Here is a 27,901-nt window from a genome sequence, read left to right as displayed (position 1 = left end):
CGCGGTTTCATGGCACAGTTGTAGCAATAATATGGTCGTGTTTGCACTAATACTCCTGAACTTGACCCCGGTATTATTTCCTTGTTGACTCTTGGAAACTAGCCAGATTGTCTGTTTATAACTACTAGTACACTGCTGCATAATAAAGGCCATCTGGCATGCCGCATTACAACAACACCCCAGAATCGATTCTTCCTCGATCAGACTCGCGGAATCCAGCCTCAACATGTTCGGGCATCACTATCAGTGGCAAGCCATGTCGCCGTTCACTGGCAGCAGCTCCCTCTGGACGAGTAGCAACAATGCTCAAGGGTGAGGCTGGTCAACGTCTGGACGCAGAGGCTCTTTATTGCTGGCAGCACAAGGACCAAGCACCTCAGGATGTCCATGATGTCGCCAAAAGACACCAGGCAGCTCCTGTGCTTCTGTCAGAAAGGACCAGTATTGACACCTTGGTCGAGCGACTTGGTATTCTCAATATCGATACTAGTCAGCGAGTCCCAAGGAAACAAGCTCCGGCTAAACGGCAAAAAAAGCAGTATCATGAAATCAACAGGCCCCCTCCTAGGAAGTCGGGGTCGTTTTGTTGTTTTCGGGTGGTAGTGGATGCCCCGGAGAGCTTACCTCCCTCGCGCCCAGTCTCAAGCTCAAGGTATAATGCACAAGGAAAGCAACCGACTGCTCCTCGACCACCAATGAACCAGCAGCGACCTGTCTTCATCCGAGCCTCAAACTCAGGAGGCTCTCATATCATTCAAAATCGTCCGATTCCCGTGACTCCCGAGCGGTGGCCCAATGCCTCTTCGCCCCCATCCTCACGGCACTCTCTATCCCCTTATCAAACTCCAACAAAGCCAGGATACGGCAGAACTCCTCCTAGGCCCTCGCTCCCGAGTACCCCGGCGTCATCGTCATCGCAAACCAAGCCACTTTTATCACTAATACCGCCTCATCTGAGTCCTCAAACAACGGCACTCCTACTTACAGAGTTGACCAAGCCAATTTCAGATGCAGATGAAGAAGGCTACATCTACATATTCTGGGTGACTCCGCAAAGCACCAATGCAACAGATAATTTACCACCGTGGGAAATCGCATCGAATCTATTGCCCTCACCACATTCCCGCCGGACAAGTGATGCTTTGCGTGCTGCAAAGAGCGTCGACCCACGCTCGAGGGGAAGTGACAATCAACCAGGAACTATTAGACTCAAAATCGGGCGCACAAGCAACGTCCACCGGCGTCTAAACGAATGGTCCAAGCAGTGCTCTCATGATCTGACTCTTGTTCGATATTATCCGTACACTGCGTCTTCACCGTCTCCCTCGCCAGCTCGGACCCCTGGAAGCAGTGCATCGCAAGACCACGGTCGCCGCACGCCTCATGTGCACAGGGTGGAAAGACTCATTCACATTGAGTTAGCAGACCAACGAGTGAAGGGTCAAGGGCCGTGTCCTGAATGTGGAAAAGGGCACAGAGAATGGTTTGAGTTCGAGGCAACCAAAGAGGCACTAAGATTAGTAGACGAGTGTGTCCGTCGATGGGTTTCTTGGGGTGAACGACACGAGTGATGTATTTATAATTAGCATGTCGCGGCGTCTCCAGTTTGAGCTGTTAGGCTCCATGCATTGTGTGTTTGAGCGTGATGACCCACTGATGATAGTTGCATATAGAAACTTTTTTTATTTCATTCTGTGCATTCTCGTGTAATAGTAGAAAACCTATAAATATAGCCAGCATAGTTCAGGCGATTTTGACGTCATCGGATGCGGGACCGCGTGTCAAGCCACACCATTATTACCAGAGCGTCGTTGTTTAATTCAATGTTGTTTCTGTCGAGATCCTAGGTTTCTGCTGTTTCGCCACCTTTTACGCGACTCCAGTGCTTTTGAGATAGTCGATTGGAAATTTCTGCTGCGGCAAAGTCTTACGATTTCTTCTCTCAAGACTAAACAGTTCGGCAACTTGTGTCACAACCACAATCCAATCTCTAAGAAGAAAAAAGACATCCACGCTCTTGAGCGTCAGAGCCACGAGCTACACAAGACACGAAAATGGAATTAATTTCAACAGCCACATCGACGATAACAAATATCTTCGTTGTGTTGACAAACCGGACTAAGGCTGTTGTGAATCGCGTCCTCCCGCCTGGACGTCTGGAGAATGCGCAACAGCATCTCACCAGCTTCGCAACGACCCATCCAGTGCTGGCTACTCTAGTACTATCGCAGGTCGCATTTTCCGGATTCCCGCTCATTCTTTTCGTCCTGCTCACTGTCGGCGTGCTCGTCTTCAGTCTAGTTGCAGCTCTCGTGATCGCGCTCCTCGGTGCATTGCTGTTCACGGTCTTCTGCGTAGGCGTTGCTCTTTTGTTCCTCCTCCCAACTCTATTTGTCACTACGTTTTTGGGTGTCGGAGTGTGGTTCTGGGCTTGGAGCGCGTACTTGATCGTTAGGCGTTTTGGGGCGGGCGACGCTGAGCAACTGACTAGGCTGAGCTCCGACTGGACCTCTCATTATCTCAGAAGGCTAGACGAAAAGGGCGATCTACACAATGAACACGTTGAGAAACAAGAAAAGGCCTCTGATGAATCTCACGGAACCGACACGGACTCGCCAAAGCAGCTAGAGCCCAACTCCAAAGCTACGGAAAACCAAGCACCTGGCGTGAAGACGATCAACAAGCCTATTGGGGATATCAAGGGACGACCAAATGTAGCTAATGCTATAGATGTCTCTGTTGGATGATAATTATGCTCTACGTTCCTCAAATAGTAATATCCCAGCTTGGTTTAGGTGTCGGATTTGTAATAATTATATTAAAAACGTTTCTCTTCTCATATGATCGATACACCTGATTCAGACTATAATGTATTGCCAATTACACCACGAAAAGCCAAATATACCGTGACTCATCGCGCAGAAGCGCCTGGCGTTCTGGCGAATTCCATGTATAGACGACCAGGTGTCTTCTTGGAGCCGCGCGCTGATTGGCGGCGCATGTGGGCCCGCACACGCCCAAAGTGGGCTAGCGTAGATCGCGGAGGAACTGGCCAGCAAGCACACTTCAAGTCTCCCTGTTCTTCTCCCCATCGCTTTCTCGACACACTCTCTTCCTCCCTCCCCCCCCCTCCTGCCCTTTCCTTCTTGCTTCATTGCAGTTTCAATCCTTCAGCTCGGGTTGAGACTCCAGCATTTTGTTTTATTATTTTTTCTTTCCTTGATTGCATTGAGCCGAGTGTCATTATGAGCGGATGTGAGTTGCCCCAAATCTGCACGCGATCACCATGCCTGTGTCTCGCCCATCACTCAATTCAGCTTGTGCTAATGTTAAAAAACAGTACGCTTTCTTGACTTGATCAAGCCCTTCACGCCCCTCCTTCCGGAGGTGGCCGCGCCGGAGACCAAGGTGCCGTTCAACCAGAAGCTCATGTGGACTGGGGTACGATAAATTCTTCATTTCAGCGCCAGCCGGTGCGCAAGCGTATAAACAATCAGTCGCTGACGTTTTCCTAACTAGTTGACCCTCCTGATCTTCTTGGTCATGAGCCAAATGCCATTGTATGGTATTGTGTCCTCGGATACCTCTGATCCCCTTTACTGGCTTCGTATGATGCTGGCCAGTAACCGTGGTACTCTGATGGAACTGGGTATTACACCCATCATCTCTTCCGGCATGGTCTTCCAGGTATGTCGCTTCGCCGATTCACATATAATAGCGCAATGGGTTCAACTGACTGGTCGCTTTTTCCACTCACTAGCTTCTCGCCGGAACTCACTTGATTGATGTCAACCTCGACCTCAAGACCGACCGTGAATTGTACCAAACCGCCCAGAAGCTTTTCGCCATCATCTTGTCCTTCGGTCAAGCCTGTGTGTACGTGCTCACTGGTCTCTATGGCCAGCCAAGTGACCTCGGTGCTGGTATCTGTGTCCTCTTGATCGTGCAATTGGTCGTTGCCGGCTTGGTTGTCATTCTTCTCGATGAATTGCTGCAGAAGGGCTACGGTCTCGGCAGCGGTATCTCTCTCTTCATTGCCACCAACATCTGCGAGTCCATCGTCTGGAAGGCTTTCTCTCCCACTACCATCAACACTGGTCGTGGCCCTGAGTTCGAGGGCGCCATCATCGCTCTCTTCCACCTGCTCTTGACTTGGCCCGACAAGCAGCGCGCATTGCAAGAGGCTTTCTACCGCCAGAACTTGCCCAACGTCATGAACCTCCTTGCCACTCTCCTGGTTTTTGCCGCTGTTATCTACCTCCAGGGCTTCCGCGTTGAGATTCCTGTCAAGTCTTCCCGCCAGCGTGGCATGCGCGGATCTTACCCCGTTCGTCTGTTCTACACTTCGAACATGCCTATCATGCTCCAGTCTGCTCTCTGCTCGAACGTCTTCTTGATCAGCCAGATGCTGTACTCTCGTTTCTCTGACAACCTCTTGGTCCGTCTTTTGGGTGTCTGGGAACCACGTGAGGGCTCTGCCCAGCTCTATGCTGCTTCTGGTATTGCCTACTACATGTCTCCCCCTCTCAACTTCAAGGAGGCTCTTCTGGACCCTGTTCACACTGCCATCTACGTCGTTTTCATGCTGGTCGCTTGCGCTCTCTTCTCCAAGACCTGGATTGAGGTGTCTGGCTCCGCCCCCCGTGATGTCGCTAAGCAGCTCAAGGACCAGGGACTCGTCATGGCCGGTCACCGTGACCAGAGCATGTACCGGGAGCTCAAGCGTGTTATCCCCACTGCCGCTGCTTTCGGTGGTGCCTGCATTGGTGGTCTGTCTGTCGCTTCCGATCTTCTCGGTGCCCTGGGCAGCGGTACTGGTATCTTGCTCGCCGTTACGTAAGTTATCTTGGCTCCTCAATATTGATCTTTGCTAATAATTTTATCTAGTATCATCTATGGCTACTTTGAAATTGCTGCCCGAGAAGGTGACTTTGGTTCAGGTCTCAAGGGCCTTGTCCCTGGCAACTAGGTAGCCACCTGACTACAACCACCCTTGTTTATTAATGAATCTTCATGGGAATGAGGTTGCATTTTTTTCTATATACTTGATTCTCCTTTTTAAGTTTACATTACAGATTGGCGGATTGTCTACCGTTGTGGCTACGCGTTTTTTTGTCAAATCGGTGTTGGGGGAATGCTAAACAATTGATTCATATGCCCTTGCATAGGAATTGTTGGAGTATCTCGAGGGATGTGAAGAAAAAGTCTCATGCCGCAATTGTATATTATTTATATTGCCCATCTGTTGTACTATTAAATATGTTTGACGCGAAGGTAAAATAAGCAATCTAGCGTTGCAACATTGATATTTTTCTATATACCTAGGCCAGTTCTCTGGATTATTTGGAACATCATGTTCGATAATCACCGTTGATAGTGACATACTCGTGACTAAAGTCACAGAACCAATACACGGCCTCTTCGCCGCCAACCTCGCCCTTTGCGCCACCCCCAAGATCAACAACTATCTCCAAATCCTCATTTTGCAAAATAGCGCTAGCGCGGGTCTCATCGACAGCCTCGGGCTCACCGTTAACCAACAGTTTCAAAATGGGCGAGTTGTCCACGGGCTTGAAGCTGACGCTGGTGCGTTCGGGAACCACAACCCCGTCGGGGACGCCCTCGGTGTACCCGATAGCGCACAATATGCGCCCCCAGTTTGCGTCGCGGCCGTACAGAGCTGTTTTCACGAGAGGGGAGCGCGCAATGGTCGAGGCGATGCGGCGCGCAGAGTCGTAGCATGGAGAGTTTTGCACGCGTACAGTTACGAATTTGGTGGCGCCTTCACCGTCGCGGACGACTAATTGTGACAGGGATTGCGTAAAGGATGTGAGCACTTCTTGCATCGCGATGTAGTCTGGTGACGAGGGCGATGCGGGTACAGGGGAGCCGCCTGCAGCGCCGTTGGCGAGCAGGGCGATGGTGTCGTTGGTGCTTGTGTCGCCGTCGATAGAGATGGAATTGAAGGAGCGTGAAACGGCCTGGAGTAACAGGTTCTTCATGGCTGCGGCTTCGATGGGCGCATCTGTGCACACCACGCCGAGAAGGGTGGCCATGTTCGGATGGATCATGCCGGCTCCCTTGGTCATTCCGGCAAGGCTGTAGGTAATTCCAGGTGAAGATGGGAGTGTGAATGTTTGCGAAATGAGCTTTGGAAATGTATCGGTTGTGCAGATGGATCGAGCTGTGGCTAGCCAGGCATTGTGAGTGCTGGCAAGGTTGGAGTGCGCTGTGGGGATTTTGTCGAGGATTTTGGCGATGGGAAGTCTGTAATTGTTTGATATTAGAATAGAACCTACACAGTTGATATCATGAGAGGAGAATCCAGGAGTTCATACCGCTGTCCAATAACACCAGTGCTCATCACAATTGTGCTTGGTTCAGAAAGGCCAGCGCACTTATCCACCGTTGCGCCCATCCTCTGCGCATCCTCAAGTCCGCCTTTCCCAGTAACAGCGTTGGCGCATCCAGAGTTGATAACAACAGACTGTACGCCTTTTCCCTTTCGGTCATTCAATGTGGCTCTGCTAACCTGGACCGGCGCGGCCTGGAACTTGTTTGTAGTAAACACGGCAGCTGCATTGCAAGGCACATCGGACGAAATCAAGGCTAGATCTGGGAACTTTGTGTTTGAAGCTTTGACACCGACATGAGTGCCGGATACTCGGAATCCCTTGGGATACGTTCCAGACGAAGGTATGTGTTTCCGTTTCGGCTCTGGAATCGAGGTATCATGGAGAACATTGTAGAAGCGGATTTGATTTCGCGATGTTGCAATCCCGATATACGACGTCACCAGGGACGGCGGTTTGGATTTGGAAATTGCAAACATATTGCGATTTTGCGCGTGTGTGTGGAATATATGAAGTAGTGAAATATTCGAATGGCTTTGTTGGTGTAGCTCAGTGAGTCACTGATTTGGTGGGTCACTGGCTACCAGCCTTGGCTCTGGGCAACACACTCTGTCGAAGAAGCAAACGATGTAGCAGATTGAAAGCGAGTCAATTGGAAATATAACGGTCAAGCACAGGTTTCTAGATATCAAACAAGTCCTGCCCTATTATTTCCTGCCAAGTAAATGAAGTTGGAAGATTATCAGTTGAGTTTGGAGCTTCGGTTTTGTCGTTGCTCTGGGGCCAGTGGCTTTTTTTATAACTCCTGAGATGCGTCAATGTCGTCAATAAGAAACACAGAGCCACCCAGCTTTCAAATATAAAACTCAACCCACAGCTGCAATGGTATGAGAGGTTTCCTGCGTGGTTTTTCTGATCCAGTGGTGCATTTAGGCCCGATATCGCGGACTCCACAGTGTGAATTACATAAGCGGTGTTGTGATATGCGCTAGAGAGAATGTGGTTAGACTGTATATTTATACTTACTGCTCTCTTTACTTCTTTACTGACCATGAGGTATTTTTGCCTTATCAGTTTAATTATGTACATTTCCCGCATGACACGGTTTACTAGGTATTTATTTCGCGCCGATTTCAGCAAAATCGTTGGTTGTAGCGAGACACATCTCATATAGGCCCTATAAGATGCTGCAAGATAAACCAAATACCGAAGGATAATTGCTGCTCTGCTTGTTGTGCGGTCTGTGAATATGCCAGCCTAGGAACTAACTAGGAGAATAATAGTCATGGATATCGAAAAAAGCGAGGTCAGGCATGAGCCTAACATCGGTACTGCGTATGTGTGTCAATATAATGAGAATGAAGAGAAACAGACCATGAGGACAATCGACTTTCGATTGATTCCGCCCTTAAAGATGCTGTACATTATTTAATTCTTGGATCGCAGTAATAGTACGCCTTTGTCCCTTTATCCATTATAGCTTAGGGGGCTCTACTGACTCACTTTATTCCTAGTCGGGAACGCAAAAGTAGCAGGAATTGAATAATGCTGCAGATACTAATGAGAGTCGGTTCTTCCGGTACACTCTATGAGTTTGTATGTAAAGTCCAAGTCAGGAATTTATTGAAACTTTCTATGTTATCATTGACGTAGCCATCAATTGGTATCTGACATATTTTCACTCAGGCAAGTCACACGTACGGTTTCATATTACTTACTATATTTACAATTGAATAATATACATTTGTTATAAAAAGACCGCTTATTAAGTCGCATATTTTGCTTCTCCATCCTGAATATGCAGGGCCTTATCCCAAACATCCTTTACAGCCTTGTCTGTAGGCCTATATACAAAGCAAAACTCTTCCAAAACTAACAGCAGGCTGTCCCAGTCCTGCAGGGACAATTTTCGAGTAACATCTAGAAACCCAGACGTAAAAAATTCATAGTGTTGGCGCGATTCTGTCCGTGATGATGCCAACGTTCCTATAGAAACAATCCAGAGAAGTAGACTAGGTGCAGTTTTCTGAAGCAGGGAGAGATTGCTTTCCAAACTGGTTTTCAGAGCATGAACAAGTCTCTCGGTGCATGTCAACCCGTGAAAATTCCAGATTCGAATGGATGCATATATCAGAAGGGTAAGTCGTAAAGGCTCCTGGAAGCCGGCGCTGTCTCTGGTTTCTTTTGAAAGCGTCAATAATTGATGGCCCCAGAGGAGCAAGAAGTCGCATTCCATCGGCAGCGATGCCGTAGATCCTTCAAGAATACTCTCGCAACGGAAGGCGATTTGCTTGAAATTTTGGAGAACTAATTTCATCTGCGGATGAAAATTTGTAGACCACGGAGAATCTGAGAACCCCTTTCCAAACTTGCGACGACTCCGGGCATTGTAATCCTGATGATATATCTTTGACGCCTCGAGGACTTTGCTTTTCCACGATATAACCACAGGAAAAACTGGCGAGGAAATAGTTGCCACGCCACGCATGTATTCAGCGCTGTATGTGAGGAAATTACAATGTGAGTAGAGGGCCGTCATTCGGAATCTTTTATGACATACCAGTAAACAGCAGATAAAGTCGAGTGATCTAGATTTTCTAGCCCTCCGAGCAAGTAGACTAATTTTCTAACGCCTTCCATATGCGCCTCAATTGCAACTACGTTGGCGTCAGCGCTCTAGTATCAGCTGTTAGTAACAGCCGTTTTAAATTGAAGGTAATAAGATACGAATTCCACGAATGAATAATCCACTAACCTCGACACAAATTAGATTTATAATGATCAGGATCACCAGTTCTAGATTGGCTCTAGATGTCTCCAGGATAGTCTGGCGTAGTAACTTGATGGTTTGATTCCGAAATTGAAGAGAATGGCACAGAGAGTGTTGGTCCATCTCCGTGGAGTCAGGACCCAGCCCAATACTCGCTCTGTGACGTGCACTAGTAGCCAGTATTATGTATACTAGGGCCGGTTGATCAAGTGCTTTCTGCCACCACCAGGTGCCCATCTCAGTAGAGTTGAATGGATAGCTTGACTTGCAAAATGAGGTCTGGTCTAGTTCTGGATGAGGGAGAGGCCAGAATAAAAGGTTAAAACGGCACTTACAATACTGAAAATAGTGATTCATCTTGCGAGTCATCGGGGCTGCCATCGAAGAAAATGAATCCGGAAAGCCCGGATCAAAAGCTCGACTTATGGCCGGTGCAATGAATAAGCCCCTGGACTCCTGATGTCCGTGTTCGTCGACCATCTCGGTGGACTTTGTCTGCACGAGTGACAGCAGCCTCTTTGGAGGAAATGGCTGCATCGAGTTCTGCAACTCATGCAGCCGTTTCTCCTTTCTTAATCGATGGCTGTTTCTCTTGATGAATGCGTGCTTAGCGCGGTGCTCGTCGTCCTGAGTGCTCACCCAGAAAATATCTGCAGCCCGTATTTCCGGCATTTGCAAAGTCGCTGGTATTTTGGTTGGCAGCCTGGATTTTCTTCTCCATATCTTCAACAATTCTCTAATGATAACGAAGTACTATATGTAGTTATATACGTAATATGCAGCCTTAATCGGGGTTCCTCCCAGCCCCACAAAGCTTTTTTCAGCCTCAGACGCTAGTCTTCTTTAGGAAAAGGTAACTTCGTTTCTGATTGGCTGCAGCCGGGCTATACTATATGATCCATTAACTACATTGCTCGGACGGGGACACATTCCAAAATACTATCGCGTAAACTCTGCGTGTACGTATAAATACACTGTATTTTGAGCCCGGCCTTCTCCATCAGCTCATACCATGCTTGTGCCGTGCGTTCGCGCGAGGCCATCACCGCCATCATGGTCAGATCAACCTGAGTCGCGTGCCGGTGGACGCCAGAGTCTGGAAGAACCATGTCGTCGATGAGAATCACGGAATCGTGTCCGAGAGCTGCGATCGTGTTTTTTAGGATCAAGATTGCTTTGTCGTCGGAATAATCGTGCATGATGTTTCGAAAATAATACACTCGGGCGCCTTTCCACTAGTTAGTTTATGGATATCAATTCGTAGTCAACTGGTATTCATACCTTGGACGGCCTGCGGTTGGTAGAAGTCATAAGCCGTGGCTTCTACACCTTCATGCGGAATAGCGTGGGCGATGACCGCCTCCACATCCTGAACAATAATCCTGTTCTTGAGATGAGGCAGACGCTGGCGCAGCGCAATGGCTTGATGCCCGATGCCACCGCCGACATCGACGAATGCGACCTGCTCTGGTCCCATATTCTGAAACCGTTCTTCAATAGGGTAAACATCCAACCATTGACGCATGCCCTGATGCTGCGCCTCCATGAAGCGGTTGAAATGCGCATGGTTTTCTGGTTTTGTTTGCAGCCAGAGAAATGGGGGAAGGTCCGTTTTCCATGCCTTGTTCATAGGCGTGTTGGATGAATCCGTGAAGTCCTGATACTTGATTTCTGCAAGGAAATCTGGCAGCACAGCCATGGCCGGGCCGAGGGTGTCAACACTAATACACATTTTGTTGGTCAGAATGCATGGCATGCCGAAAGAGAAAACTTGTGAGGAACGAACTTATGGTAAACGGCACTCTGAATGCCGGGGTTAGTCAGGTAAATAGTAATGTTGTTGGCAGCAAAAGTGTCTTTTCCAGTCTCTTTCACCGTTCCCACGGATGCCAAGTAGCGAAGAATCCGTCCTACAATATGGTCAGGCTAGTAACATGACACAAATAGCTTTTATCTTCCTACAACCTACCAAGGAGTATCGGGGCTGCCCCTGTCTTCTTAGCTAGCTGGTCCACGGTGACAGGCTCTTTGCTCTCTGTGAGAAGGTCGAAAAGTTTCAGGTCACAGCCCACGCGAACAAGGATTGATTGAAGGTGCTAACTTTGTGTAAGAAAACAGCCCTCCTAATCCAATGAAAAGTTAAGACTTGTCAAATGAAAGTAGGCGTACTGAATAGGATATCCGCTGCATAGCATCTTGGGCAGTCTCAAGAGATATGAAAACCTCGCGGAGCTGATCAATGATTGTTTTTCGGGTTATGTCATCTGCATCTTTGGCTAATGACTTTATCTGCTCGATAATGGCATCCATATTTGAGTGTAGGGCTTGTGAATGAAGTGTTATGAATATTTTTAGTGAACGAGTTGGATCTGTGATGTGTTTCATCCTTGGAAATTCAGCTTCCTTTTATAATCAGTCTTCAAGACGCCCCAGGTGTTCGAGCCTCGGCTCTAATGCAACTAGTTCAGCTATGAAAAGAGTAGCAATCATCAGCTATACAACCATAGAGCCAATCAAAACGATTGGAACCGTTGCTTGTTTTGGGTTAGCGAGAAGCCATGGTGGGCCTGCTAGCCCTAGGACTTGGAGGGTTGGCCTGCAGAATGTATAGGTATACCAGTTGACTAGTAGGTGCATGTAGTTACAATAACTACCCTTTTCTTTCGAATTGGACATTATTAATACATAGGTGAGCTTACAAGCTTCAGTTAGCGCTGATTAATATATATTAGATCCGGGCTACTTCCTAGTCACTACAGGCCAGTAAAATCCAGATAAATATCCAGCATCGGCACGCAAAAGTAAGTTTGATGTGTTCTCCGAGGCGTCAAAGAATTGCTTTCCATTTATGGAGGCCAAAGAATTATATGTCCCGACGTTATCTCGGTCCCCGAAGTGAGATGAGCCTGGGTTGGTTGATGGTTTCGCCTTGTATGAGCTAGTATCGGAATGCTCCAGCCTAGCATTATTCAATAGGCGACTTGGCCAGCCTTTCAGACCTATAGGAGATGCTACCAGCCATCTGTAGTTACTGACTAGGTAGGTCCAGCCGAAGTCATATGTTCATTCGCCATCCTGGGCCTTTTTCCGTTTCGCCAACTCAGCCTCTAAGCTCTCGACGGTTAACGGTATTGGCGTTCCAGACCATACATCCCTTTCAGATTTGGAGAATACTTCCATGCTATTCATTGCAACCACCAAAAAACCCAGTTCCTCGCGGTCGACATCAAACACCTCCCACCACTCTTCTTCTACCATCTTCACGCCAACTTCTCGGGCAGCGAGGTAGATGGAAGCCACGGCTAGCGCGTTTGGTTGATGTGTCACGTATAAAAGCTGGGGCGATAGAAGGGACGCGTTGAGGTGCTCAAAAACCCGCTTGGCAAGGGCGCTTCCTGTCGTGTTTATGGTTTGTAGATATGTAAGAGCAATGGTGTGGGGAATGACGACGTGGGTATTGAATCCAAGAGTACGAAGGATGATCGTCTCCATCTTCAAGAGCGATAACCGCTGAGTTTGATATCCGCCTTCGGACAAATAGTATGATTCCGGTTTGGGATTATCTTCGAGCTCCTCGGACGGGTTGATGAACCACAAAGGCGAGGCTTCTTTCGACAAGAGATAGGAATATACATTGAGCACAGAGCGGGGAGATGTAGGATGGAATGATAGCTTGGCCATCAGGTAAATTGAGGCTGCGGAGACATCCTGTATGAAGAGTAATTAGCCTAACGTAGCTTGTCCCTAGTCGCGTATTCTTTACCTTTGCGGAATGGATGGCAAGGCTACCACCATCAGGTCCGATCCAGAACCGAGTAAAGATCACGATAGCTTGAGCGACCACATCCTGAGGCAGTCGCAGCAGTACCCCAGCTGCTTGCGTCAAGAGAGCACCCGCAAAGCGAATCGAAGTTTCTAGGTCAGCAGGGATGCCATCAAGAGACGACGATGAGCTCGATAGCTGAGCAGGCGTAGCCAAGAGATTAGCGAGGCCCTCCAAACCGTCGGCAGCAGTCATGGTGTTGGCGACATGTTTATTATTGTTGTCCTGAACAAGCTCCGAGCGGCCGCGGACGTGGTGAATTGAAAAAAATTAGTGGGTCCACTAATTGCCTATTATGGATGGGATTTCTTCGCAAAGTTGCCAAAGTCAGTCTTGCATTTTGTATACCAACCAGTGATAGTATTTTACTTTCAACTGACCTTCTTTACAGTGAAAGTCTACTGCCAGTCACGCTGTGAAAAATACTGCGCACCTCTATACAAGGCAAACCAAACATGACCAGGCTGCCGTGACTCGAAGTGGCATGTGATTTCCGTATCCGGTTTAGTCGTATTCTGCGATACCGTTATCAGCTGCTTTCCCCTCGTCCTTGCGGGTCTCACAAGTCTTCCACGCGGCAAACAGTGTGATTACGACTCGAGGCTTTTGGCTTTGTCGTCTCTATTCTAGTTTCTCTGGCTTATATCATTGTTACCCGCATCTCAGCATCCCATTATAACTCGAAGCCTTTTATCAAGAAGGTTTAGACGTACAATAGCCTACCCCGCACTCGGCACGCGTTGATATAATTACAAAGCTCTCACGATGTCGAAAAACCTCATCCATCAGACATGGTCGACGTGGCGAGACTGGATAACCCCAGTCTCTCACACCTCCACCTTCCGAGAGACGGGCAAGATCACACCGGAGGAATTTGCCGCAGCCGGCGACTACCTCGTCTACAAGTTCCCATCGTGGCAATGGTCTGAAGCGTCGACACCCGCTCAGCAAGTGCCGTTCCTCCCACCGAACAAGCAGTACCTGGTAACTAGAGGGGTGCCTTGTCATCGTCGACTGAACGATAATTTCGCCGGTGATTTACAGGATGATGTCATCATCCAAGATATGCTCCGCGCCGGAGCTTCGGGGAGCGGCGATGGAGATGATGACGGATGGTTGCAAACTGGCGGTAAACGCGAGTATGCCGATTCGCAAGAGGCCAAGAGGAAGGATATCCGCACTGTCGATGAAGCGGGTAACGTAGGCGACCAGGTAGAGGACGACGACGAGATTCCTGACATGGAAGACGACGATGACGATGAGGAGGCAATCATACGAGACCCGTCGGGCAAATCGGGCACGACAGCGTGAGTTTTACTTTTATTCTCATGCAAATCAAATATTAGCAACTGACCATCATTAACAGACCCCTCCGGACGTATAATTTGTATATCACCTATGCCAACTACTACCGAACGCCGCGACTATATTTATCGGGATATCTCTCACCCTCGGAGCCACTACCGCCACACCTGATGATGGAGGATATTGTCGGCGACTATAAAGATAAAACAGTGACACTAGAAGATTTCCCATGGTTTGACACAAGCCTGCCCATGGCCACGGTCCACCCTTGTCAACACGCATCAGTGATGAAAATTCTCCTCGACCGTGCAGATGCAGCGCTCAAACTGCGACGAGCAAAGCTACGTGAAGCACAATCTGCTGGAGAAGCGTCTAATATTAAAGTGGATAGTGGCCTTGAAGGTTTAGTCGATGACACGAGTAAACTTTCGCTTGCGGAGCGGCAGCGAGGACCACATGCAGCATCATCAGGTGGAACTGCAGGTGATGAGTGGGAAGTGCTGCAGCATGAAGAGAATGGTGAAGAGGATGAATTGCAGTCGGCGATTCGCGTTGATCAATATCTGATTGTGTTTCTTAAGTTTATTGCGAGCGTTACGCCGGGAATAGAGCATGATTTTACGATGGGGGTGTAACTTTGTTTCTTTTGTTATATCTTGGTGTTTTCTTTATCTTTATTTTTATTCACGTTTTTGGTGCACGAAATGTCAACTTTTTCTTGTCTTGATCTCAGACACAATGTGGACGGATTGACGAGTGATGATAGCGGTATATTAGAAATTTAATCAAAGCTCTTAGGAGAGATCATTTATTATAAGCCATATACGATGTGATTGAAAACACTGTGGTTGGAAATATTGTGTTATGCTAACATGTCTGTAATGCTCTTCATGTTCTATCAAATTTAAATACAAATGTAGTCGAAGAATAAAAAAAGAACCGAAGACTCAACAAACAGTTGAAGTCTTGGGCAAAGAATACTGAGAAAAGAAGTATCGTAGACCCTGCCACTGCGTTGAAGGAGACATAACTTCAAGTTATGTTGGAAGTGGCCAGAATCAAGAAGAAAATAAGGATCTCCACAGGCCGACTCATATCTAGTCATCCTGACCAGGGATCTGAGGCTTCTTCTGAGCTCCACCACCGTTAAGGATACCGACAATGGCAGCGATTTGCTCAGGAGAGAGCTGGCCGTCGCTGGAAGACGAGCTATTGCCGGACTTGCCGCTGCTGGATTCTGGGCTGGAGTGGTGGCGGTGCTCGTCATCGTCGTCGCGGTCATTGGTGTAAGATTTCTTGACAGGGGCAGCAGCTGGAATATCCTTGGGCAGAGACTCGACCTGGCTGGTAACAGGGTCGATAGGACTGCCACGGCCGCCGAGGAACTTGCCGACACCACCTTCGCCGCCATCCTTGCTGTCATCTTTTTTGTCATCATCATCACCATCGTCCTTTTCCTTTGGCTTAGACTGTTGCTGAGGAGCGGCATCCGGGTTGGAGGATTGCGAGGAGAAGCCGCTCTGGCTGCCAGACTGTTCGCCGTTGACAAGCTTGCTAGTCTATTTTCTGTTAGCGAGATACTCAAAAAGAAACACATGTCTGGAATGTTTTGGTCAAGACTCACTCCGTCCAAGGCCTTCTTGGCAGCATCACCGACTTCCTCAACGAGGCCACGCTTGCGAAGCTATTCGCGTTACAAAATCAGCCAGCGTTCTTTTTAAAAGTATAATGGATTGAACATACCCCGCCGAGGACATCCTTGAGAATCTTCTCAACTTTGTCGAGAATACCCTCGTTTCCGGACTTTTGGCCCTTTTGGCCAGTGGCAGCTGAGCCCTGGGGAGCCGTCTGAGGGCTAGCCTGAGGCTGGGGACCATCGCCGCGAAGAGCGAGCGCTGGAGTGGCGTCCTGGGCGACAGGGGCAGCCATGATAGCCGAAGGGCCACAGGCGAGGAAGAGGGTCAGGGCAGTGCTGTACTTCATTTTGGTGTGTTTGTTTTTCGTGTTTTTTTGATATGCACAAATCCGTCCAAAAAAAAATGTGGGAGCAAGAAATTGGTGTATCTGCAAAGAGTTGTATCAAAAGAGTGACTTTGAGTTGGATGAGAAGAAAGCGCTGGCTAATGATGGATTGATTGATAGAATGAAACATCAACAGTCAAGGGGATATCTTGGCCCTTTTATGTTTGGGACAGACAGTATACCACTAGTGCTATGTATAATCAACCATGATATTAAATTTCCCAAACGGGAAATCCGTGTTGCCGAGACTAGCCATTTTCACTGCGCATCGACAGCATGCAATATCATTCATCGCAGGCGACATGCAAGGCAAAATGCGAATCTGAGCCGATCGTGATTTCACAAATTTTCGAGCAATAATTACCTAGCGCTGTATATTCCCTCGAGCCAGATGAACAAGATTAGGGTTCAGGGCGGGCTGCATTGGATGAAGCAGAAAGAAGCTCCCCCCGCGTCAACCCTGTCATTTCAATAGCTTTGCCGATCTATTTTCCTTCGTTTTAAAAAAAAAAAAAAAAAAAAAAATTTGAATATGAGCTAGGCTGAAGAAGTAAACAAACTCTGTTGTGACATCTGGACAGATCAATTGATGCAAGGGTGCAGCGGATAGTCGAGATCTCATCATGCAGGGGGGAAACGCACCATTAAGCGCCCTAAACCTGAATCCTAACAGCAAAAGACGGCTGACTGCAGCAGTTTAATGGCCAAGTAGCAAGGGACAAGTCGATCTTCATTTACTCTAGACTATATACCTAGTATAATATAGTTATCCAATCCGTATAGCTGCAGGTATAAATCTAGATATTATATGCTGAAACAAGTGAAATAATAGGGAAAACACATCAACTCCATGTCCGTGTATCTGCATCAAATCCAGCCGTTTTTACATGTATATAACAAAAAGAAAGGGAGTTGGCAGGCTAGCTTTTCCCGCCGGGTATAGATTGAGACATGCCACCATCATAATTGCGTCCATCATGCACCAAAATCATAAATCAAAAGAAATCAAAACATGTAGCCACAAATAGCAAGTTAAAAAAAATAAAAGAAAAGAAAAGAGAAAGCCTTATTCGACTTGGCCAAACACGGTGCCAAAATTGGTCGAAGCTTTGAGCTTAAGCTCTGGATCGGGCTCCTCTCCTCCCTTGCTTTCATCTGCATCGTCTGCGTCTGCGTCTGAAGGGCCTGAGACGGCCTTTTTAGCCTCGTCCAATAGCTTTTTATCGAGTAAAGAAAAGAAGCTGTTGTCTGACTCTGCTTCATTTCGCAGAGAAAGGGGACCCGTCAGGGCAGGATCATCGTCGGGCGGCGGGAAGTAAGACTCGGAATTCTCTATCGGCTGTTTGGTAACTACGGGCGCTAGGGTAACCTCGTCGTCTCCCATCTCGGATGGCGTCCGCGTACTGATCTCTGTCTCAGTGCCGAGAATTGCCATGGGTGTGTGTCCTGCGTTGCGGGTCAGGTTCTCAGCAGGCGGGCCCAGACTAGAGAGCTCCAGGCGCAGCGGCGATTTGCCGTCGGCTGCTTGTTTCGACGACTCAGTCTCAGTCTTCGGCGGGGATGATGTCGGAGAGATCGATGTCGGAGGAGTCATGACCTTGGCCACGACATCCGGGGGCAGAGCAGTCGACTTGAGCGTGATGCCGTCCAGCTGGCTGTCGACTTTCTCGATCGGCACGGGCACGCTGGTCTCATCAGCTGGCCGGAACAATAGCGGCGACAAAGCGGCATCTAGCGACGAGCGGAAACCGAATCCATTTGCTTCAGTAGGGGGGATGTACAGGTCGGGTTTGCCGGTCTCTTCAGGGAACACTCGAGTCGGCCGCCTCGAACCTGGAATAGGGCCCTCCCACACAGGATGTTGTTGGGTGTGACTCATAGAATCTCCTTTCAAGCCAAAATCCGGATTGCGAAACGAGGTTTGAAAAGCACCGCTGCCGGCCGACTCCAACTCGACGATCCTCGACTTTAACATTGTCCGTTCGATCTCCCATAGCTTCCGTTCTTGGGCAAAGACGAGTCGCTCGCGCTCAAAGTTAAGGCGCTGGTTCTCGAGAATCGATCTCGACTGTTCGAGGTAGGCGCCATATTCGTCCGACGACTTTTTGGCCGCGCGCGAGCTGCGGTGTACCGGGTCCAAGAGGGGATTGCTCGAAGCGACAGATCGAGCGCGGCGCACCCGCACCAGAGGCTGCTCGAAGCGGACTTCTTTGTGCTGTTGGGGCTCGCAGAAGGAGGGCGCCGAGGGCTTCATGTTGGATATATATAGTCGTAATCAGTCGTGTGATAATGGGAGTAAGGATATGAGGTTCGAGTATGACTCGTCACCGAGCACTCCGACTCGTGACTGCGGCGGGGGCCACGACGTGTCGGCAAGAACGAGGGTTTCGGATCGTGGCGCACACAGTTATGAGCTATTAGTGATCATGACCGTGGAGCTAGATAGCCGTGTTGTATCGATACTGCGAATAATAGTGAAGCGAGGAGAACTGGATAATCGGATAATCGGGGCGGTCGAGGTGTGGTTAAAGGATGAAATGGCCGGACCGGGACCCGCATCGGCTATCAATCAATCTCGCTTGTGCCTGACCAGCTCGACCAACTCGGCCTGACTGGAGCTGTTGGTGTATAATATGCAGCGCTAGCAGACAGCTATCATGAAGCGCACAAACTTGGCATCGTTACGTGTACATAACCGACTGAGGTCTCTGCAAGCAACGGACGAGACGGAAAAAGGAGGAGTAACTGGGGGGGTTGTCCGGAGCCGAGGTTAATGGCCCAGTACTACATATAGTTACTCCAGGCTCAACTGTTTACTATTGTGCTTCTTGACGATCGATCTACCCTTTCTCCCCACGGGGAATGGGCTCCATAGAGCAGCCCGCATTCCATCTCGACACATTCCTGTATCTTATTGGATCGAACACTGCCGGATGCGTCGCCCTGTCGCTCCCAGAGGAGCCCGACGTCATAATTGCCTCCACCAAAACAAGTTTCTATGTGCGTTCCGATGTTAAGTAGTATGCAACTAGTCTGAGGAGACTGGTGTGGTGTGGTGAGGTGAAGAGCTTGTTGCTCCTGCCCTAACTATATCGCGCGTGCTGTTCTAGAATAGTGCTCTTAACCCTTTTGTATAGATTCGGCTCATTTTTTCTGGGGTAATGAATGAACAGTCCGGTTTATTCTCTTCTATATGGCCTCTCGGGAATGATCGCAAGGCGACATCAGTTTATAAGCCCCTGTCCAACATTGCCCGGACCATGGAATAAGTATCATTGGCGACACAGGCCTCTGTTCAATTTCTCTGGTCACAATGTCAATTTAATTCTTCACCAATCAACCGGAAATGCACGACTGTAGCCATATTATTTGTTAAAAACATTTCAAATCGCTCCGCTTTCAAGTAATGTGGCAATGTTTGCACCCCCGGCCTCTAGATGTCCTTGGCTAGGTTTCTTGTCTCGCCTCTTTACACAGACACCCGATCCCAGTTCTTTCCAAAATATAAGACATGCAAATATCGGAGAAGTAATGGCCGGGTTGTCTTTCCGGCTTTTGCCCCCCCCCCCCCCCCCCCCTCCCCCCCCCCGGCTTGTTTTGACATATCAGCTGGATACAGCCTGCCGGCTTGTGCCCAACATGAGGCAAATTCACTCAAAAGCTTTGGTCTAGGCCCCAAGATTAAGCAAGGCAACCGGCATCACTCCACATTTGTTTGTTTGTTTGGGTGCCTTGAGTAATTTCCGAGACATCTGAATGCCCGGGCAAGAGAGTCCACACATTGTTGACTGGGCCTTTCTGGCAGTGGCAGTACAGCTAGTATGAGAAGGCATTCCAGATAATTTTAACTAACTAGTTGGTTAGCCTTTTTGTGATCAGTAACCAAGTTTCTGAGCTAAATGCACACGTGTCCTCGGTATAGCCCTACTGCGTAATGCAAAAACAAAAACCCCCATCAGGCTTTACCGGAGTCTGTGCCGCGCAGAACCTGAGCGGAGCAGGCCAGCACATTGGTATCTCACTGGTTTTTTTTTTCTTCTTTTCTTCCTTTTTCTTTTTTTGAAAAGAAAAAAAATCTCAGGCGTAGATTCGTCCACTAGCAATGGGAGGTGGGCAATAGCCGGTTACTATTATAGCAACCAAACGGAATTTCCAAACGTGCAAGGATATTACTCCCGGAACATTTTGAAACCGACTCAAACTTGCCGTCAAGAAAAGTTATATTTGATAACTTCGTGGTCGTTTGCCATAGAAAGCATTCTTGGGTTGATTTTATTCCGGATCGATTATGCGCGTTTCCGCTGTTCGCTGACCGCTCTTTCGAGGCTCGTATTTTCTGAGGCATTTTTTCATCGTGAAGGATTGCCGACTATCCGCTATGACCAGCATAGAAAACAAACCGTCGTTTTCAGATGGGGCAAGGAACTTGTAAAGTGAAACCGGAGATTGAAGGGCAACAAGTCCCTAGCCGGTTAGGGCTAACATTTGAAGCCATTGGATGGTACAATGATACACCAGGTTTTTTGTTCGCTATATCACTATGTAGCCAGCCTTGTCAGTATTCAAATGCTCAATATTTATATTATCAATGGATTCTGGAATCGGTATTAGAAAACATTGAAACATTAGGTACATGTATAAGCCAAATGGGGTATTACTCAGACATGGAGACATAAATAGTAATGTTACGTGTCTCAGTGTAGCAGATGGCGTTGGATTTTAGTGGTCGACTCAATGTTATAAATTTATGCAACGTGCTGACCAACATATCTCAGCCTTGTTCGTGACCCAGCTGAGCATGAGTTAATGAACCATTTTTTTGGGGGGAAAGTGACCTCAGCCTTGCGCCAGGCATGGATGTATTTATATCTCAAAAATGAGGTTCGGAGGCCGAAGTGTGCTCCATGCACACTTCGGTCAATAGAATTTATGCCTATTAATCAATTGATGTCATCAGCCGAGCGATGGCATTTACGTCAACTAGTGCGTGGATGTCAGCCTGGTGTCAGCGTATACAATAAGCAATATAAATTGATATCCTAGCTAGCACTCACTAGGGGGAAAACATGGCCAATTCTGGCCTTAATGAAAAATATTAACATCAATTAATTGTAGTGCCTGTTTGGGCTGCTGCATCTATAACATGGAAAAGACCACATTTGGAAAGTCGAACATACATGTATCGTTACACATGTATGTATGTCCTAACATGAAATATTCTACATTCTTGGTGTAACCAGTTTCAGCTCCTTATGCATATGTAGTATCACATTGATCAATAGGTCAGCGGATTTTAAAATAGCTCACATGGTGTCATCAATGCTGTTTCTTTAAACTGCAACAAAATCACCCGGGTACAACCAGACAACCACAGTTGACGTGTGTCATGCATTAATCTCTTTTTAATGGTGTCTAGTTGTTCGGGGCTTGAAAAATGCCCTAGGCTGATGCTTCGATTTAGAATCGCAACATGAGATCAGACTAGTTTGCAAGTACGTATCACAAAGACAAGTTCAGCCTCGCATCTAGACGCGAGTCGCACAAATACTGACCGGTGGTGACATATTCCCGCTCTTTGAAGGGTGGAAAGCGACACACGGCCATGAGATTACGAAGAGCTCTGGGTAATTCAGCGAGAAATCAAAGACAGATTAAAACCAAGTCATTATTATAACTCGGGATTCAAAGTGCCCATGGCGAGGCTGCCTACTACCACAGCGGCATGTGACCCGACCCCCACACCGGCCGCACCTCCTAGCCGCTGCCTTGCAGGAGGACGTAGAGCCTCATCGTGGTCCGCGGACAACTGACAATATCGGAACCTCAACATCGTGACGTTTTCGGCTATTTGAACTTGCTGACCTCCCTCTCTCGGACAACACCCGGGTTTTTATTTTCAGCTTTTAGATTCGCCTCTATATGATTATGCGAACCTTTGTAAGCGGCTCTTTCACGCTCCAGCCAGCTCCGAGCTCTCTTAATCACCGCTAACTCTTCCATCAGTCACCACGCTTTTTCCGCCATTGTTCTGTGTGATAATGTGTAACCTACAATATTGTACGTGTCTGGTCAATACTCGAGAAGAATCATTTGCGGGCAGCGTCTCCAAGACTAATAATGGACAACCAGAGGTGAGACCACATAAGCTCTTTGTTTTTATTGCATGCAGCTAAGATTCGCAAGGCACATCAGCGTCTTGAAAGACAAACACCGACAGCACGAAAATGAGACGCAGGGAGTCTCAACTCTCGCATACTTGTCTGGAGCGACAGCCGATCCTCCTTCGGCTGCCACTTCTCCCGGCGCGGATCGCTTCGGAGAGCTTCATATTCGTACTGGAAGCTCCAGTTCATCCGAGAATGACAGTCCCATCCACACCCCAGCATCTGCGTCTTCAACTAAACACCAACCGGCTCCGGAACTCTCTGGTCTTTTGGCGGAGAGTTACAATCATGCGACAACGCAAAAGGCGCTAGAAGCTCCTATTCCGACAGAGTCCGGTCAAACTCGATCACATAGAGCATCTCATGATGCAGACGCACTGAGCAACGTCGCTCGCGGAAGTTTACACGACACCGACGGTAGTTCACCGGCACACTCTCAATCTGCCGGTGTTAAACAATCCAATCAAGGCGACTTGCAGCCACAAGGTTTTCAGCATGTTGTTGACGCGGAGAAACCTCGCCCGTCACTATCAAGCTATCGAGCAAAATCAAAACCACCCTCTTGTGAAACATACAGATCCAGCGGCATCTTTTTGCAGCCTGAGGCTCATATTATCACTGAAGACCAGCTGATTAACGAGGTCCGGGCTATTTATGCTGGCCTTGTCATGGTCGAGAAAAAATGCATCGACATTGATAAGCAGCAAACTGAAAACCCCGACGAGTTGAAACACGTGCAATGGCAAGCTCTCATTGCACTCCACAGAACACTCTTACACGAACATTATGATTTCTTTCTTGCCTCCAACCACCCTCTGGCGAGCACAGTGCTCAAGAAATTGGCCGAGAAGTATTCAATGCCTTCTCGGATGTGGCGATATGGTATTCATTCATTTCTTGAATTGCTGCGGAAAAGACTTCCTGGGTCTCTCGAACATATGCTCACGTTTATTTACATGGCGTATTCTATGATGAGTTTGCTTTTAGAAAGCATTCCTGCGTTTGAAGGAACGTGGATTGAATGCTTGGGTGATCTAGCCCGCTATAGAATGGCTGTTGAAGAGGTAGATATGCGTGATAGGGATACATGGAGCGCTGTTTCCAGATATTGGTATGGTAGAGCAGCTGATAAGACCCCTGAAGTTGGACGTCTTCAACATCATCATGCTGTTTTGGCACGACCAAACTTGCTCCAGCAATTATTTTATTATTCCAAGGCTTTGACCAGCACTGAGCCATTCACCAATACACGAGATAGTATATCACTAGTGTTTGGGCCTCTTTTAGACGCCAGCAGACCAGTGAATCCATCAAATCCACCGGTTTTAGCAACATTCGTTAAAGTGCATGGGCTGTTTTTCACCCGGGGTGAAATCGCCCAATGTCTCTCATTGGCCGACGAATTTCTCAGTCAGCTTGATGCTCATATTGAGTCTGCTGGGACGGTATTCCGAGAACAGGCCGTTTATATCATGTCTGCAAATTATGCTGCCATATTCGACTTTGGTCATACAGACGCACGTCTTTTCCCAATGTTTGAAAGCAAATACCTTCAAAAACCAAAATCCGAAATCATAGATGCTGCTTGTCAGCATTGGAAAACCCAGCCACGTGAAGAGAGTATAACAAAGCTTCGAAGGGCTCCAAACAGCGCCGAAGTAAAATTTGAGAGCAGCGACCAGACAGTCTCCTTTGCTTCTCATCTAGCGTTTGTCACTTTGGATGCCATTCTTCAACGAGTGGGTGATCGGAAAGTTTTACCATCTGCTCATCTTTCTTTAGCATTCCTTTGGTGCACAGCTCTAGTCCCGAAAAGTATGGAATTTATACAAGCAGACGTGCCCTGGAAGCGAATTGCTACCTTTTTAAACTCGCTCATCAAGCCGGAGACAGATATGACAAAAATTTCCTGCGAGGAATTCCCTGTACACGAGACAGGCTCTGCACGACAACTGCCAGAAGACTTTTTGATTCGAGGTTTAGCATGGAGCCAGCTTTATTATCCAGTAGACTTCTTCAATGAAACAGCCGACTACGAGGAGCGGTCTATTGAGCTTCCATCGGCGATTGTGCCACGGACGCGACGGTGCCTCTGGTTGGGTCTTCAGATTGCCAAGGTGAGTTGCTCGGTTGTACGAGTAAATGTAGTTTCTGACTGTGCGGTGTAGGTGAAATGCTGGATTGAATATAATCAACAAGAGCGTGCTTTTTGTGCGACTCGGTTTGCAGACGAGCTTTCCGAGGTAGCTGGACAGCATCAGATCCTAGGCGTCACGGCTGAGCAGATAGATGTAGATATAACGATGGCTGACTGATGTTTGAGAAGGCAAGTGGACTCGTAGGGAGATTATCATGTGGGACAGGTTTGCAGCTTGCAATACTACTATCCTTTATATTATATCCCTGCCGTGTACTCAACTATTCGTGTTTACTGGCTTCTACCATACTCTCTCGGCTTATTATCATTGCTATCCTGGACGAGATGTCCTTAGAGACACTACAAGGCAGCGAGACCAGTTAACGTTAGCATACATGTCCATGAGGCATACAATAATTAGGGAGAATTCCACTATACGAAACGATAAGTCGAGCAGTTTCTCGTATTTTTCATGGAAAGCAGTAGTTATGCTATTATCTATATAGAAGGTCACTGTCTGTCATAGCCTAGGGCTCGGTATAGACGTTAAATATGATTAAATAATAATAATAATATATAGAAGGTCTTGGCAGGATCTACATATGTACGCCGCTAGCGCCAACGCTGGAGGTGAGGCCCGATGGTAGCCAGTGTTAGCCACCGCCAGCCAGCACGCAAGCACGAGACCAGCAGACAACCCCCACCACTACTGCCACTGCTCCTTTGCCTCCCCGCTTGTGCTCGTCTTTTCCGGTCCCATGCTCTTCAGTCGCTCTCTGTGTCGTCTGCAGTCTGCTGCGTCGCTTTCATCGTCTTTGCGCTTCGTCTCGTCTGCTCCGAGGAGGGCTTTTTCCAACACCACCATACTCCGTGCCGTCGACATGGAGACAATCGATACGTCGAAGCGCCTGGTGAGGCTCAGAGAGTTGATGAAGCAGCATCAAGTGGATGTGTACAGTACGCCGTCATTCCTGATGCTTCTTTGTTGTCGTCATTGACTAAAACTAAATGCGCCGGAATCTAGTTGTGCCCTCTGAAGACAGCCACCAGTCCGAATACATCGCTCATTGCGACGCGCGCCGTGGTAATATTTCCTCGATCTACAGATCGCGTACAAGTACACTCGCTTATTATTTTCACAATAGAATTCATTTCTGGCTTCACAGGTTCCGCTGGAACTGCCGTCATATCGACCAGCGCCGCCGCCCTCTCCACCGACGGCCGGTATTTCAACCAAGCTGCGAAACAGCTCGATAGCAACTGGACTCTTCTCAAGAGGGGGCTGGAGGGTGTTCTCACATGGCAGGAATGGTAATTGGACACGCGTCTTAACAAAAGCTCGCGTCGCATATTGTTAACAAAGGCGGATACAGGATCGCAGAACAGGCCGAGGGAGGAAAATCCGTGGGTGTCGACCCCGCAGTCATCACTGCTGGTAAGACCAGGAGATCTTTGTCCGCATCAAGTAGTTGTCAGACTAATGGAGAACTCTTAGCTAGTGCGCGCAAACTTTCCGACTCTCTCGGCAAGAACGGCGCAAAGCTGGTAGGCATTGAGCAGAACCTGGTTGACCAAATCTGGGGAGAGGAACGTCCGTCGCGGCCACGCGAAAAGGTCAAGGTGCACCCCGACAACTATGCTGGCAAGCCTTTCCAGGAGAAGATTGCAGATATCCGGAAGGAGCTGAAAACAAAGAAGCGTGCCGCTTTCATTATCTGTGAGCAGACTTTTGTCGTTTCTCTTTCTCAATTGCTAACGCAGGGCTGCAGCCGTTCTCGATGAAATCGCGTGGCTTTTCAATTTACGAGGAAATGAGTATGACCAACTATCCCCTCAAACTTCTCCGTTCTGCTGGCTAAATTATCTTAAAGCATCCCGTACAACCCCGTGTTCTTCTCATACGCAGTCATCACTCCCGATACAGCAGAACTTTATGTTGATGAGGAGAAGTTGACCCCGGAGGTGAAGGCTCATCTCGGCTCGGACGTGGTCATTAAACCCTATGACTCGATTTTCGCCGACGCAAAAACACTTGCGGCCAAAGCTTCGACAACAGACAGTGGAGCCACCACCAAGTATCTTCTCTCGAACAAAGCCTCATGGGCACTTAGCCTTAGCTTGGGTGGCGAGGGCAAGGCGGACGAGATTCGCAGCTCAATTTCCGATGCCAAGGCCATTAAAAACGAAGTCGAGTTGAAAGGCATGAGAGACTGTCACGTTCGGGATGGCGCAGCACTGACTGAGTACTTTGCATGGTTGGAGAACGAGCTGATCAACAAGAAATCTACCCTAGACGAAGTCGACGGTGCCGATAAACTCGAGCAGATCCGCTCGAAACACGACAGATTCGTCGGTCTTTCCTTTGACACCATCTCATCCACTGGGCCTAATGCAGCCGTCATTCACTACAAGCCAGAGAAAGGTTACTGCTCAATAATTGATCCCACTGCTATCTACCTCTGCGATTCAGGTGCTCAATACCTGGATGGCACAACCGATACCACACGGACGTTTCACTTTGGCAACCCTACCGAATTGGAAAAGAAGGCTTTTACTTTGGTACTCAAGGGCCTCATTGCCCTGGACACGGCCGTGTTCCCCAAAGGCACAAGCGGGTTTGCTCTTGACGCATTGGCACGTCAGCATTTGTGGCACCACGGTCTTGACTATCTTCATGGCACTGGCCACGGCGTGGGTGCATACTTGGTACGTTTCTCTCTCCCGATCTTCCCGTGGCGCATGTGACGATCTAAATTATTGACATTATATGCAGAATGTTCACGAAGGGCCTATTGGAGTTGGCACCCGTGTCCAGTACTCTGAAGTCCCCTTGTCTGCCGGAAACGTGATCTCTGACGGTAAGTGCACAACCAGTATTTGTACTCTAGTTTACTAATTTGTTCGACAGAGCCTGGATACTACGAAGACGGCAAGTTTGGCATCCGTATCGAAAGTGAGTTTAGCCTTAAAACATATTACGCTAAATACAGCTTCCCGTACTGATGCATTTCCTAGACATCATCATGGCTCGTGAGGTTGAAACGGCACATAAATTTGGCGACAAGCCTTGGCTAGGATTTGAGCATGTTACCATGACCCCGATTGGACAGAACCTGATTGAGAAGTCTCTTTTGAGCGAGTCCGAAGTCAAATGGGTGAACGACTATCACACCGAGGTGTGGGAGAAGACGAATGGATTCTTCACGCAGGATGAGGTGACCTCGGCCTGGCTGAAAAGAGAAACGCAGCCTTTGAAATAAACGCTTGTAAAACAAAAGAAGATACATACATACGATGGCATTTGAATATACAGGTTGATTATTATAG

The 27,901-nt window shown here is 48.1% G+C and overlaps 11 protein-coding genes across 11 annotated transcripts; 6 read left to right on the top strand and 5 right to left on the bottom strand.

Annotated features, from left to right (window-relative positions):
- Nucleotides 1-158: 158 nt before the first annotated feature.
- On the top strand, nt 159-1,571 carry TRUGW13939_08253 (uncharacterized protein; the record flags this gene model as incomplete). Its single annotated transcript, XM_035491389.1, has 1 exon — nt 159-1,571. The coding sequence occupies one exon, from the start codon at nt 159-161 to the stop codon at nt 1,569-1,571; it is 1,413 nt and encodes a 470-aa protein (XP_035347282.1).
- Nucleotides 1,572-2,054: 483 nt separating this feature from the next.
- TRUGW13939_08252 (uncharacterized protein) lies at nt 2,055-2,747 on the top strand (the record flags this gene model as incomplete). The annotated part of the gene is made up of 1 exon (XM_035491388.1): nt 2,055-2,747. The coding sequence occupies one exon, from the start codon at nt 2,055-2,057 to the stop codon at nt 2,745-2,747; it is 693 nt and encodes a 230-aa protein (XP_035347281.1).
- Nucleotides 2,748-3,245: 498 nt separating this feature from the next.
- On the top strand, nt 3,246-4,969 carry TRUGW13939_08251 (uncharacterized protein; the record flags this gene model as incomplete). The annotated part of the gene is made up of 5 exons (XM_035491387.1): nt 3,246-3,255; nt 3,341-3,441; nt 3,520-3,687; nt 3,761-4,836; nt 4,888-4,969. 5 exons carry the CDS (start codon nt 3,246-3,248, stop codon nt 4,967-4,969), a joined length of 1,437 nt encoding a protein of 478 aa, XP_035347280.1.
- Nucleotides 4,970-5,351: 382 nt separating this feature from the next.
- On the bottom strand, nt 5,352-6,832 carry TRUGW13939_08250 (uncharacterized protein; the record flags this gene model as incomplete). The annotated part of the gene is made up of 2 exons (XM_035491386.1): nt 5,352-6,267; nt 6,339-6,832. 2 exons carry the CDS (start codon nt 6,830-6,832, stop codon nt 5,352-5,354), a joined length of 1,410 nt encoding a protein of 469 aa, XP_035347279.1.
- A 3,196-nt stretch (nt 6,833-10,028) lies between these two features.
- On the bottom strand, nt 10,029-11,433 carry TRUGW13939_08249 (uncharacterized protein; the record flags this gene model as incomplete). The annotated part of the gene is made up of 5 exons (XM_035491385.1): nt 10,029-10,351; nt 10,405-10,844; nt 10,910-11,033; nt 11,093-11,219; nt 11,293-11,433. 5 exons carry the CDS (start codon nt 11,431-11,433, stop codon nt 10,029-10,031), a joined length of 1,155 nt encoding a protein of 384 aa, XP_035347278.1.
- Nucleotides 11,434-12,186: 753 nt separating this feature from the next.
- TRUGW13939_08248 (uncharacterized protein) lies at nt 12,187-13,141 on the bottom strand (the record flags this gene model as incomplete). The annotated part of the gene is made up of 2 exons (XM_035491384.1): nt 12,187-12,831; nt 12,887-13,141. The coding sequence occupies 2 exons, from the start codon at nt 13,139-13,141 to the stop codon at nt 12,187-12,189; spliced, it is 900 nt and encodes a 299-aa protein (XP_035347277.1).
- A 570-nt stretch (nt 13,142-13,711) lies between these two features.
- Nucleotides 13,712-14,886, top strand: TRUGW13939_08247 (uncharacterized protein; the record flags this gene model as incomplete). The annotated part of the gene is made up of 2 exons (XM_035491383.1): nt 13,712-14,253; nt 14,313-14,886. The coding sequence occupies 2 exons, from the start codon at nt 13,712-13,714 to the stop codon at nt 14,884-14,886; spliced, it is 1,116 nt and encodes a 371-aa protein (XP_035347276.1).
- A 462-nt stretch (nt 14,887-15,348) lies between these two features.
- Nucleotides 15,349-16,234, bottom strand: TRUGW13939_08246 (uncharacterized protein; the record flags this gene model as incomplete). The annotated part of the gene is made up of 3 exons (XM_035491382.1): nt 15,349-15,810; nt 15,876-15,935; nt 15,995-16,234. 3 exons carry the CDS (start codon nt 16,232-16,234, stop codon nt 15,349-15,351), a joined length of 762 nt encoding a protein of 253 aa, XP_035347275.1.
- Nucleotides 16,235-17,339: 1,105 nt separating this feature from the next.
- On the bottom strand, nt 17,340-18,527 carry TRUGW13939_08245 (uncharacterized protein; the record flags this gene model as incomplete). Its single annotated transcript, XM_035491381.1, has 1 exon — nt 17,340-18,527. One exon carries the CDS (start codon nt 18,525-18,527, stop codon nt 17,340-17,342), a length of 1,188 nt encoding a protein of 395 aa, XP_035347274.1.
- A 3,863-nt stretch (nt 18,528-22,390) lies between these two features.
- Nucleotides 22,391-24,752, top strand: TRUGW13939_08244 (uncharacterized protein; the record flags this gene model as incomplete). Its single annotated transcript, XM_035491380.1, has 3 exons — nt 22,391-22,404; nt 22,457-24,554; nt 24,606-24,752. 3 exons carry the CDS (start codon nt 22,391-22,393, stop codon nt 24,750-24,752), a joined length of 2,259 nt encoding a protein of 752 aa, XP_035347273.1.
- Nucleotides 24,753-25,332: 580 nt separating this feature from the next.
- TRUGW13939_08243 (uncharacterized protein) lies at nt 25,333-27,834 on the top strand (the record flags this gene model as incomplete). Its single annotated transcript, XM_035491379.1, has 10 exons — nt 25,333-25,531; nt 25,599-25,658; nt 25,720-25,885; nt 25,948-26,009; nt 26,070-26,291; nt 26,344-26,389; nt 26,446-27,280; nt 27,348-27,432; nt 27,483-27,527; nt 27,590-27,834. The coding sequence occupies 10 exons, from the start codon at nt 25,333-25,335 to the stop codon at nt 27,832-27,834; spliced, it is 1,965 nt and encodes a 654-aa protein (XP_035347272.1).
- Nucleotides 27,835-27,901: the final 67 nt, after the last annotated feature.

The sequence above is a fragment of the Talaromyces rugulosus genome, chromosome IV (genome assembly GCF_013368755.1).
Source record: "Talaromyces rugulosus chromosome IV, complete sequence".
NCBI lineage: Eukaryota > Fungi > Ascomycota > Eurotiomycetes > Eurotiales > Trichocomaceae > Talaromyces > Talaromyces rugulosus.
The sequence above is the reverse complement of the archived record's forward strand: the minus strand, read 5'-3'. Positions and strand labels throughout refer to the sequence as shown.